The sequence below is a fragment of the Micropterus dolomieu genome, linkage group LG20 (genome assembly GCF_021292245.1).
Source record: "Micropterus dolomieu isolate WLL.071019.BEF.003 ecotype Adirondacks linkage group LG20, ASM2129224v1, whole genome shotgun sequence".
NCBI classification, from domain to species: Eukaryota; Metazoa; Chordata; class Actinopteri; order Centrarchiformes; family Centrarchidae; genus Micropterus; species Micropterus dolomieu.
The window spans coordinates 23,904,962-23,917,316 of NC_060169.1; the positions used below are offsets into that span (position 1 = coordinate 23,904,962).

At 41.5% G+C, this 12,355-nt stretch overlaps 1 protein-coding gene across 1 annotated transcript in view; it reads right to left on the minus strand.

The window, feature by feature from the left end:
• The window catches only part of ush2a (Usher syndrome 2A (autosomal recessive, mild)), a 162,560-nt gene that overhangs the window by 72,844 nt on the left and 77,361 nt on the right, over nt 1-12,355 (minus strand). The window contains exons 29-37 of the mRNA XM_046033282.1: nt 11,635-11,969; nt 10,046-10,201; nt 9,311-9,474; nt 8,913-9,122; nt 6,400-6,602; nt 6,188-6,300; nt 4,616-4,844; nt 3,230-3,398; nt 2,888-3,109 (exon numbers count right to left, since the gene is read on the minus strand). Coding sequence (XP_045889238.1) covers nt 2,888-3,109; nt 3,230-3,398; nt 4,616-4,844; nt 6,188-6,300; nt 6,400-6,602; nt 8,913-9,122; nt 9,311-9,474; nt 10,046-10,201; nt 11,635-11,969 — 1,801 coding nt within the window. The remainder of the gene's footprint in view (nt 1-2,887; nt 3,110-3,229; nt 3,399-4,615; nt 4,845-6,187; nt 6,301-6,399; nt 6,603-8,912; nt 9,123-9,310; nt 9,475-10,045; nt 10,202-11,634; nt 11,970-12,355) is intronic.

The following is a 12,355-nucleotide window of genomic DNA, read 5'->3' on the forward strand; positions in this document are numbered from 1 at the left end:
ATTGTTGTCGTTATAATAACAAACAACAGCTGTTTTGTGTGAAGGTTTGCGTCATTTCACGTGAGCTTTCTTGACAAAACGTGGTTTGGAGACCAGCGTCGGGTGACACAGCCGCTGTAAGCTCGTGTAGTGTGTGACCCCCTGTCCCCGATCAGTCACGTAGTGTGAACGCCACAACGACTTCAAGACTCCCGTCACAAGACAACAATTTGTGTAGTGTGAACGGCACAGCCATCGGCCGACGCTGAAAGTCGTGTAGTGTGCACAAGCCATAAGTAAATCCTGATAGACTCTTGCACTATAAAAAAAAACTGTGCTTTCTCGCGGTATAGAATGACTCTTCCAACCTTAAAAGTCTTCATCAAGTAATCACAAATATCCTTAAAACATGCCAGATGATCAGGATGAGTAGGTACATAGATGGGTGGGTGGAAAGGAATGTCACAAGCTTATTGAGGGAGAACAATGACAACTTATTGCTCAAGTTTTGAATCCAAGAACCCAAAGAAATATTTGGAAGAACTCTGTCCATTGGCTCAGCTTTGTGTTTGTTTCTTGTGTTTCTTTGATACAGGTTGGGTGAGGTAAAGTTTTGATTCTACACTTTTTTTTCAAATAGGCCAGGCTTGTGTGTGTTTGTGTGTGTGACAGAGAGAGAAAGCGCTCATGCAACTTTGTGTTGCATATTTTTGTATGAGCAATTTTGTGTGTATACACATGCACGTTTTCTTGTGAGTGTGTGTGGTTGTTGTGTTTGTGTGTGTATACCTACGTGTGCACGTGTGCACGCAAGCCGGTACGTGTATCTGTTGCCAGACGGCTGTCTCCTGGCATTGCTGTTCCCCTGCAGTGTGTGTGTATGGTTGTTGACAGTGTGGACGGTAATGTGTGATAGATCGCACTTCAGGGACCCCATAATCACATCAGCCTAACCTAGTCTATCAGCTGGGCACAATGGGATACCCTTCACTCCTCCTTTAATCTGCTCCATCTAGCTCTTCACCACTCTTCTGTTCTCTCCTCTTTTTTTCTTTCACTCACATTTTTTGCATTTTCCTTTATCATTTTCATTTTTTCATTCTGTCTTTTTGCATTCTTTCTTACAATAAACATTTTATTCAAATGTCTTCTGCTGTATGTCATAAACTTTTCTCCCTCTTTTTTTATCTCACTTTTTTGTATTCATTTTACAATGTAACTTCTTTATAGGTACACTATTTTTTTTTTAGAATTGTATCAGTAGTCTTCTCTTGCTTGCATTTTTCTTTCTATAACAAATCTGTCTCTCACTATATCAGTAAAATTCAAAACCCCAGACATGGCGAGAGGCAGCAATGAGAGTGAGTGGTGCCAAGGTTAAGTAGCCTATCCTATAATAGGTGTTGCTGTGCGCATGTTGGGTGTGTAAGCGTGAGTGTCTTGAAACAGACGTGTGGGGTCGAGGTTGCATAGCTGGCCCCAGGGCTCCCCGACAGTGCAGTGCACCCGGCAAATGGCCCTTAGCCTTGCTAGCGCCGCTAGCCCTACAATCCATCATACCATATGTTCTCAATGGGGAAGCTAACGCTAATGACTGATGAGTGGATGGGAAGGGGGCACATAAAGAAAGGGAGGGGGAAGAGTAGAATGAGGAGAAGGGGAGGAAGAAAAGGTGGTGGGAGAAGAGAGGAGGAGTAAGAGGCCAGAGGAAGCAGGGAAACAAGTTCAGAAAAAGTAACAAACAAGATGAGAAAGCAGAGGAGGAGATGTGAATTAAATAACAGAGAGGAAGAGGAGGAGGAGAGCATATGCACTCCTTGGGAGGCCACCTCAATATGAAGGATGACCATATAGCCTGCTCAGTTGGATAAGAAAAGAGGATTTAGTGTAAAAGAAAATGTAACAGATGAGACGAAACGAGTAACGATGTAGTAGAATACCATAAAAATCACATGTCAAAACAAAGTATTGCTCTGATTAGTGTTTAAGCATGAAAATTCAATAAGTCTGGAAAACAGGGCTTTTTAATAATAGAGAGCATCATTTTTCTGCTGACTTGCTTTCTATGAGCTTTTTTTGTCAGCATGTATGTATTTCTGTGTGGGTAGAGATCTTGTGTGTGTGTCTTTGTGTTTGTGGATAGGCTAATGGAGTACTATAGGTCTGTCCATATGGGCCATTGTTTATGTGTGATGAATAGAGTCCACGTGTCGGTCTCTGGCACTCAACACTAAGCGAACCCTGCCGAGGGCACCCTGTTGACTCTGTGTGTGTGTTTGTGTGTATGTGTGGGTGCATGTAATATGTCTATTTGTGTGACAGTGTGTGTACGAGTTTGTGTGAAGGAGAGAGAATGAGTGTGTATTTGTCCTGCTGTGTGCTTGGCAGTGCCCTCAACGGTGCCATCCCGAGTGTGTTTCATCATCATCTGCCATGACAAAGATGTCTAATGACACACACATACACCCACACATACACACACACACACACGCACTGTCCCATCTGTGCCATGGTATCCGGGTGCTTTGGGACACCGCGGGAAAGGAAGAAAGGGAAACGACCCCACGTACCTGCACCATGTGTCAACCCTCTTTGCTTTACTCTCTTCTCCTATCGTTTTCTATCTTTTCCCTCACTCTCTCTGCACCCTAAACATTAAGATCCTTTTTGGGGCAGAGTAACTAGTTTTCTGAACTAAGGGCCTTTTTGTTGATTGGATTTAACAAGACAGGATTTCCCGATCCAGAAAGTTCAGCAGCCTGTCAAATTTCAGCCAGTGTGCTTCCACTGTTCGTCAAAAAACTTAATTCAGCATAGAATCCTTCATTTTCTCCCTCTTATCGAAATATGAAAATATTCTAACAACACTGGATGTTTATGTTTGTATCTGTGTGTTTACTTCACTCACCTGGGGCATATGTATGCCCTTCCCCCCTTTCAGCACCCCCGCAGCACACCAGTGTATTATCTACAATCTGGCCTCCACAGCATTGGACCCCATAGCCATCATGTAGGCTCCCACTACAGCAGAGCTGGCCGCCTTTCATGGAGTAAGGAACCCCCCCACAGCAGCTGTCACCCAGCCCCACTGAGACCCGGGCCTGTGAGTGGTCAGGACAGCAGTTTTCATCTACAAAGACAAGGGCAGATGAAGGAAACACTTGAACAACATGGAAAAGAGTAGACTCAATCAAGTAGAAAAGAGCAAACCCCATGTGAGTGTAAACATGTGAAGTGATATGAAACTCACTGGTCTTTACATGAACATAGTATCCTCCACAGCACTGGTGGTCAGGGAGTGAAGGGTGCAGTTTGCCATTGCAGCAGACTGGATTAGGGGAATCACTCAAACTCAGGTAACTGCCCTCACAGCAATGATGATGTGGTTTCTTAGAGTACAATACTCCATTGCAGCAAACCTGGTTGATATACAGTTGTACACACACACACACACACACACGCACACACACACACACACACAAACAGGTATGAAAACAAAATTCGCACAAACACGGTCACAGTTTTATGTGTATTGAAAGTATGATACTATGTATGCGCTAAAGAGGAGGCCATTTGCTTGTTAAGGGGAATGGTTCTATGCAGGCCAACACTCCCCACAAAAGTAGACAAAAGTAGAAACAAGGTACAGTGGTGTTATTCAGGAATGATGTGATTTTGATGAATTCAAATGCATAGTTGGTGTAATATTTCACAAGCTGTGTCTGTGTATGTCTTTGTATGTGTGAGTTTAAATGTGGTTATTGTTTGTGCCATTGGGTGCTGTGGGGGTAAATGTACAGTATGGCGGGTTTCACTGTGCCAACTTGGCTGGCATTCAATGACACAAGGATGGAAGTGAATGCAGATGACAAGTTAATCTGTTTAGAGAAATTAATCACTGAGAGGATGAATAGCGTGTGCACAGAAGAGGAAATGTGAGAGTGTATATTTGTCTGTGGGTCTCTATGTTTCTTTTTATGCTTGAGCGTGTGTTTGTGCATCTAAGGTCTGGTGAGTAATATCCTGAGGGAGTACACAGCAACAGTGTATTCTCCACTTCAGATGAGCACCCAAAGCAAAGACTCTGGACTTGTTTTACACATTTCTTTTGCTGTTGTTTTGTTAGTTGTGGTTTTAATGATCACTTATGACGAGTTCTAGTCAAAAGAGGCTCTTGCATTCAGGTGAAAAGGGAAGGGCAGAGCAGAAGAGAGGATATTACCCCTCACCCATCCCACCAAAATGCACTATTCTCAATATAACCATAATCATCATGTGTTAAGTCTGTCTTTTCAAAACCCTATCAGTATTTTAATATACACTGTATCTAACACAGCATTATTAGATGAGGCATATACAAGTGTGTGCTGTTCAAAGTAATACTCTTGACTTGACAGAAAATGAAAAATGCATTCCCCCACTAGAACAATCAATATTATATATATATATTGTTTTGGCCTGTGAGTTTTGTTCTGTCTGTCCGCAGCTGTATAAATGCAGTAGTGTCAAAGGCAATGCAAAATGCATGTGATGAATGATGTGATGAACAACTGGATGAAATATTATTACACAGCTCCACCTCATACAGAACAAAATGAGAAACAAAAAAAGTATTAAATGACCAGAACATAATCACCTGAATGTCAGGAGGGAAGCAGGACATCCCACACACACCATGACCAGCAGGACACTGCAGGTAGGAACATCTGAACTTTACGGCACCTGCACCCCCTGACTCTTCTCCCACAGAGGATGAGAGCCCTGTTGACCCAACGGCACATGACCTCAGGGTTCGTCTTAAGACCTCATAGCCCAGCATGATCCCACTGGGTCTGCCTGGACGGGACCATTCCAACCTCACTGTCCTGACAGGGAGAGAGACCAAGACAAGGAGAGAACGAGACATGGGGGGTATGTTCTTCTTCACACTCCTTTCACACTACCAGAATGCACACGAAAAACCCAAACACACACACACAAATGCATTCATGCATGGTTAATGGCTGACAAAGTTGAGTTACAGTGTCAGGGTGTGTGTATCTTTATACACTTCTCACTATTGATTTTCCTCTTTTTTATCTCTGACATCTTTGGCAGGGGAAAGACCTGTGTAGTAACACACAGAGTTACAACTTTCACAGTCTCCTAGACAGAAAACAAGCCACAAATCACCACTTCCTCTGCAACTGTAAGATTTGCAACATCGCAATTTAGGTCAAAAGCAAGAAGCAGATAGATTACAGCATCATTAAATTTAACTAACTATAAATAAAATGTCAGTTTAAAGTCATATATGGGAAACAAATAAAATTTGGGGTAATATGTTTACATTACTTTAACATGGTTTATCGTAATTATTACTGAATACTGTATTCTGTACAGCCGATAAACATTTATACTGAAAACACTAAATCTAAAGTTTCATGAACCAACAATCTCCCACAGAAAAGACTATTCTGAACTGCCTGAAAACAGCTTGATTGTAGTCCAGCCTTTACTTCTGTAACCTATCTGCGTCACTTTGCAACACATGTCATAATGCTCGCCTAGTGGTTAGTCAGGCTCGCCCTCAAAAACACTGGTGGAGAAACATGCTGAGCTGCAGCACACAGTGACAAGACGTCCCCCTGCTGCCTCCCCTCACCCCCACCCTTCCTACCGAACGTTGGATACCCTCCAGGCAGTCAATGGACACAAAGTTGTTACTGTGATTTAGAGACAGTGCACAGTAAAAAATGTTAGTATGAGTATGAAACATAAATTTGTTACAAATAAATAACTTCTTCCACTCTGAAACTTCAGTCTAGGTTGCTAAACTGGTTCAGGAACATGTACAGCTGAACCGAAGCCGTGTTTACCGGCTTGTCAGGACCCGCCCTACTCTGCTCCTGATTGGCTAGTAGTCCTTAACTAGGTACTGTGCATGTCCAACTCCCAACAAATCAAACAGAAGTGACATGCCTCACTCCACAGCTAAAACGGTGCGCTCAAACCACAGGTTTAAAAGAGGTGCTGCAGCAATAGCCAGTCTGACAAAAAAATAATTGCTTTTTGAAAATCAAACCATGTAAACCTGTTCTGGTACAACCCCTAAATAAAATTACAGCTGAAAATTACCATAATATGACCACTTTCAGATATATTCAGAAAACATGCTGAAAGTTAAAGAAAAACTAAAAAAAATATTTGCGGTACATCTCTGTATTACCTGGGACTGATAACTTGTGCGTGTGGCGCGGCCAGGTCGGCAGGCAGGTCCTCCACAGTAGTTGTCTGAGTAACATTACTCCGCACACATGCATACACAGTACACACCTCCACCTGAAGATACAAAAAACAAATACAGCAGGGAAAAATATAATGCATATGTTTGCGGGTATGTGTGTGCGTGTGTGTGCGTGCTTTTCTTTGTGTGTGTACCTGTACGCTGTAGACAGTAAAAGGCAGCAGGTCACCCAGCATGTAGGACCCTGAGCTGTTGTCTACACTGCCATGAAGACGGTCATTAACGTAGATGTAGTAACCAGTAACTGCTCCATTGGGCCTTAGAGGAGGGAACCAGAGCACACGTACTGTGCTGCTGTTAACTAGAACCACCTCTGGGGCGGACATCCCGTCTGGCTCTGAGGATAGCACATGTGAGTGTCGAGACCCAAAACAGTATCGTAAGAATAACAAAATGTTCTACAGCTTGAAGTTTTGAGACACGGTCACCTTTAAACATACACGTTTGACATGTGGTATGAAACCAGTGCTCTCAACATCACATGTAAGCTTATATATACAGACTACCTTGACAATTGCAGTAATTTAAGAACAGAGCTGCAAAAGATGGGATTTGAGATTCTGAGACACATTTTCACACCAAACTGCTTGTACATTTTTACACAGAAACCACACCGCTAAAACTTAAAATGTCATTAAGAATAATAGATTGATTCTGTATGATCAGCTCACTCCTTTTCCCGGTCTTATAGGTAATAGTGAATCTTCACTGAGACACTCTTTACCTTTCTGTATTACGTTATTATATTTTCTCTCTCTCTTTCAGTGTGTTTTAGAACAAATTACATGTTTTACTTTAATTACCTTACTTCACTTCTCCAAAAAATTGTCTTTCAGCACATCCACAAAGGACACTGATGATAAACCAAAAATCCTATAGTGATTAATATAGCATAGTAACCTAAAGGAAATGAGTTACAAATACAGGCAAAATGAAGGAGTGAATGACAGAGACTGTGAAGGACATGGTAAATTTTACAAACAGAGGACAAGATAAAGATAAAGAACAAGATCTATAGACCATGAGCATTAAAAAGTCAAAGAGTGGGAGGAGAACATAGAATATTGTTAATTTAACGTTTCTTCAAATGACAATGGAGGTCAAGTTGTGAGTAGAAAATGGAGAATGAGAACCAAACGCAGAGGAAGAGGATATGAGAGATGTGTGAGAGAGGTAATCATACAGACTCCATCTATTATTTTAAGTGAAAATGCACTCAGCTAAAATAAGTTAACCCAATTCATTTGCTGCCAATGCACTTACCTAAACCCAACCTACTGCTCTACATTTCATTTACTGCAGGATGGCATTATCAACGGAATACTGCACACTGACACTCTTTCACTCATACACACACAGACACATTTTCCTTGCCAATTAGTCCTGATGTTAGCATTGCCCTATAGATTGCAGGCCATGTTAGGATGGTTGGTAGGGTTGAGCTGCATTAGTTAAAATATATTTGGCCTTGTGTGTGTGTGTGTGTGTGTGTGTGTGTGTGTGTGTGTGTGTGCACTCTTATGGCTGTAAAATAATGAAATTACCTCCAGAGCCCTCTCAGTTAAACGAGGCGTGCTTTGCCTTTAGCACCTAATGATTTTCTAATGTTTTTAATGCACTTTTTATTATACTGCTCAGATTAGAGAGAAAGAGAGAGGCCTCTGACATATGATTATACTGAAAAAAGAACAAACTTTGAGGGAGAAAAAGAGGAAGAGAGATGTCAGAAAGAGGGATTAAGGAAAAAGGTAGGGACATAAAGAAAACAACAGACAGAGTGAGCCTCTGATGTATGATCACATAGTGAGATAACCCTTAAATCGCGAGAGACTGGGCTGAGAGTTGGAGAGGGAAATGGAGAGAAAAGTCGTGATGACAGATGGATAGCCTGTGCAATTCATAGCTAAAGACAGTAAAAGCTGAAAAGGAAAATACCTGACATTTCCTGAAAAGGAAAATACCTGTAGATCCAAGAACTGATATACTTTGCTCATATTCTACTTAATATACTCTCTCAAAGCTCCAGATTTTACATTCTTATAAAGAGTCTCACGGGAGGCTCTATTAAAGAGGTGTATCATAAAGACGTTATTGCATATTTTGCTGAAACCTTTCAACGTAAGAAACATACGATTTCACTTATATTAGCATAGATTCCTCCCCGTAGAATTATAGAATATCTAATGAAACTTTTGAAAAGCTTTGTGATGTATTGTAACTGTATTGTTAAGTATAGTAATTATAGTCTGCACAAGACATGGGGGCTGCCATGTTCGCTGTCTTGTTTGACAGGTAGAACACAGCTTATGTGTATGGCTGTGTGTGCAGTTTGCATGTTTGTCTGCGTGTTGTGCCAACAAGCATTTCATAACACCTTAAATCTGCCTTACACACACACACAGTTTGTATTGATTTCATGCCTCACTACATGACATGTTTAACATCTTCTGTGTAGCACAAAGTTGCAGAGAAATGCACATTAACACAGGCACCTCTGTATTACATTTACGTATTGTACGTGAAACATTCTTATATACATATTACATTAACACCCTCACACATATACTGTATCTAAAGTAAGAAGACCAACCAAGATCAATTCTTGGCCAAAAATAAAAATATAATATATATAAACATAGGCACATACCTCCATCCTCTGTGGTGACGTTAACTATTGCCTTAGTTGTATTATGTGCTCCGTTGGACACCTGTAATGACACCAGATATGTGGTGCTTGGCCAAAGTTCACTTATCACTGTGGAGATGACCTCAGGGGAGAAAGCAAAGACTTGACTTGACTGTGTAGTCTCTATTGTCAGAAAGTAAGATTCCACATCTCCCTGTAGGTCTTGCAAAGCTGAGAAAGACATGAAGAGAGAGGGAGAAGAGTGAAGGAGCAGTTGAAAAATCATCATGTTGAGTTTCTATTTTCATGTTTGGTAATATTCAAGTCCAGAACAATCTTCATAGAGTATATGGACATGAAATCATTTGCTGGGCAGACTGTGTGTGTTTGAGAGTGTTTAAGAGAGGGGGTAATCTTACAGGGTTGTGTCCAGTTGACCTGTACAGCAGTGTGATTGATAGCATGGGCAGACAGAGATGGAGGGTGGTGGGGAACCCCAGCCATTGTCACTGCGGTAACGATGTCTCCTAAGGAATAGCCCACGTCATTATGTACCACTAACTGGTACTGGTAACAGGTGAATCTGTTGAGAGAAAATATTGCTGTTTTTGATAAGAGGGCCACACTATGTTTTACCTTCCTTGTGAGTTAAAAGATTAGTAGTTTCTTCTATCAATCATTCAAAAGAAAAAACAACAAATGCGAATATAAACATGGTCCTTGTGTAAGTACCGATTTCAACAGTCATATCTACCTTTATCTAGCTGTTCACTCTAAAGTTGGTTTTGCCAATATGGTGACTTCTTTTAAACAAATGCAAAGTACTTTCTAGGACATCAAACGTGCTGACACATTCAAAAGTTAGTCAGTTTACTACTTGAATAAAGCACAGTAGAGACACAAACCCGAAAAGTGTACACCCAGAGCCGTTTAGCAAGCATAGAGGGGGAAAAAAACAAACTGCTTCCACCAAGTGCCAAACTGAGATTAGGGGACGCTGTGTGAAAAACAATTTAATTCTTTGGGATATTTGCTTAATGTATCTTTGAGCGGTATTAAAAGATCGGCATCAGCGGCAGCTCGCCGATCGGCTCTGCACACACGGTTTGCTGCAGCGCCGGCGTTTGCTCTAGAGCTCATTTCAGTAATCTCACCTGCTTAGGCCTTTATCTTGGTAGAACAATTTGGTGCCGGAGTAAACATGGAGCCAGCGATGGAGATCTTCAGAGGGGGGAGGGGACATGGCTGTTACTGTGGGGACCATGGCAATGGCCAAGGGCTGGTGGGTTTTACGTCTGAGCAACTTGTATCTGAAGGGGAAATTTGAATAAAAGAAAACACACACACACATGGTTGGATGTTTAGGAATGCATTACACAACACATGTTCACAAATGCATCAATACGAGCACAAAGACACACACTGTACCCAGATGGAAATACACACATGCATACATACAGACACACACTTACACACACAATTTTTAACTGACCCTTCTCCTTATCGCTCATTTCCTCCTCTTCTGCTGTTTTTCATCATCTCTATTCTTTTGCGTTCACCGTATCTCACCCCTCCCTCCCTACGCCCCTCCCTCTGTTGTTTTTTTCTACAGGGTTTGTGTTTTCCTCTCCCCACAGTGATGCTAATTTCTGCTGTAATCAGAAGAGAAGGGCTTAATGCCGCCTTTTAACCAACCCACTTAGACAAACACACAGAGCTGAGCAGAGCAGAACAGAGACACGGGCTCATGCATTTTAATCGCCTGACAGGAAAATGGACCTTTATTTTAGGCCTAATCTTCGACAGAGTAGAACAGGACAGAACAAAACGGACCAGAATGTGCATTAGGACTGAGAAAACACTGATTAAAAAATGCACAGCTCTTAGTTCATTACCAGGACACTCATGTTAGCAGCTTGTTAACGTGTTCCTATCAGCTTTTTTGGTTAAGTTTTCACATCAACAATTGAACATCTCCAGAATGTGTCTCTCAATAACAACATGCTAAAGATTTCAGTCTTGGCCGTCTGGTTTCTGACTTTGGGCTACAGCTAATAAATGAAATCACAGGGCAGATTCAAATGATGTTGAGCTATGATGGTTAGACACACTGGGATCCACACATATCAACTCTTCATAACTAGTATTGGATTTTGGATGCATATTTGCTTGTACAGAACTATAATATACTTTAATTTTCTTACTTTTCTTTCACTTGGTTAAATTCCTACAGCCATCAGAAAGTCAATTGTTTGGTTCTGTGCGTTTTGAAAGCATGCATGACTCATCCACAGTGGGAATGTTGACTGAATCATATTGAGATTGTTTCTAAGGACAGGTCAATCTAACCTGGTTTTATAGTATTCATTTTATTTTTACATGTTGTCAATTCTGAATAACAACGGTATTTCCACTTATTTTGTACGTTATGCTATTCCCTTGCGTATGCACAAGTTCAGATGAGCCAATGAGCCAAGGCACAACAATTTCTCTCCATAGATACTGACTGACGCACATTTTTAAATTTAATGTGAGAAAACATAATTGTTTTTTCTAAGCTCTTGTTATTTGAAATTCCTCAGATTTTTGTTGTACTACTGGTACTTTTGGTCACAAACAAAGACAAAGAGAAACAAGGGAATTGGTCTATGATGATGTATCTTTGCATATCCATCCTTCCTTGTTAAGAACAGAAAACATCTTGGTATTATCACATATGGTTTCTGTGTAATATCCATGTTACCTGATGTTAGGTCCATTAGGCCTGCGGGGTACTTGCCAGGAAATGGCCAAGAAAGACTCACTGACCGCCACTACAGACAGTGGTTCAAGGCCGTCAGGGCTTGTGGGTAATGTTGTAGCTGGAGTGGGCAAGCTTTCTGTACATCCTCCAACATGTCCACCACCCTTGGAACACGCCAACACAGTGACACTGTAGTTTGTGTATGGGATGAGGTCTGTTATTGTGACGCTGAGCTGAGAAGTATTTCCACTGTCATGGATAATGCGGGGTTCTGGTAGGCGGATCTCATAGCTATGGATTTCTCCATTGGGAATAAGAGGTGGAGACCATGTGACCTGAAACATAAGTGTGTTAGATTTAAGTTTGGGATTGTTCATTTAAAACACAGTATTCAGGAAAACTAAAAGACTATTTCTCTGTCCTGTTATTATCCCAGTATTCTCACTGGTTGGCAGGGCATTCTAAATGTTCTCGGCATGCAGAGGACGGCAGAAAGCTTTTAAATGGATGAACTACAGGAAGTTATGGCGTGTGTGTGTGTGCGTGCAGAGCATGCAAAAACATATGTGCATCAGAGTGTAAATGCTTGTGTGGTCAGTTGAGAGCAACCAGTGCTATCATGTAGGTAGTATCCATGTGTGCATACATTGTCACCTGGGTATGTGAATGTACAGCATTAGGACGGGCACTGTGTGTGCGTGTGTGTGTGTGTGTGTGTGTG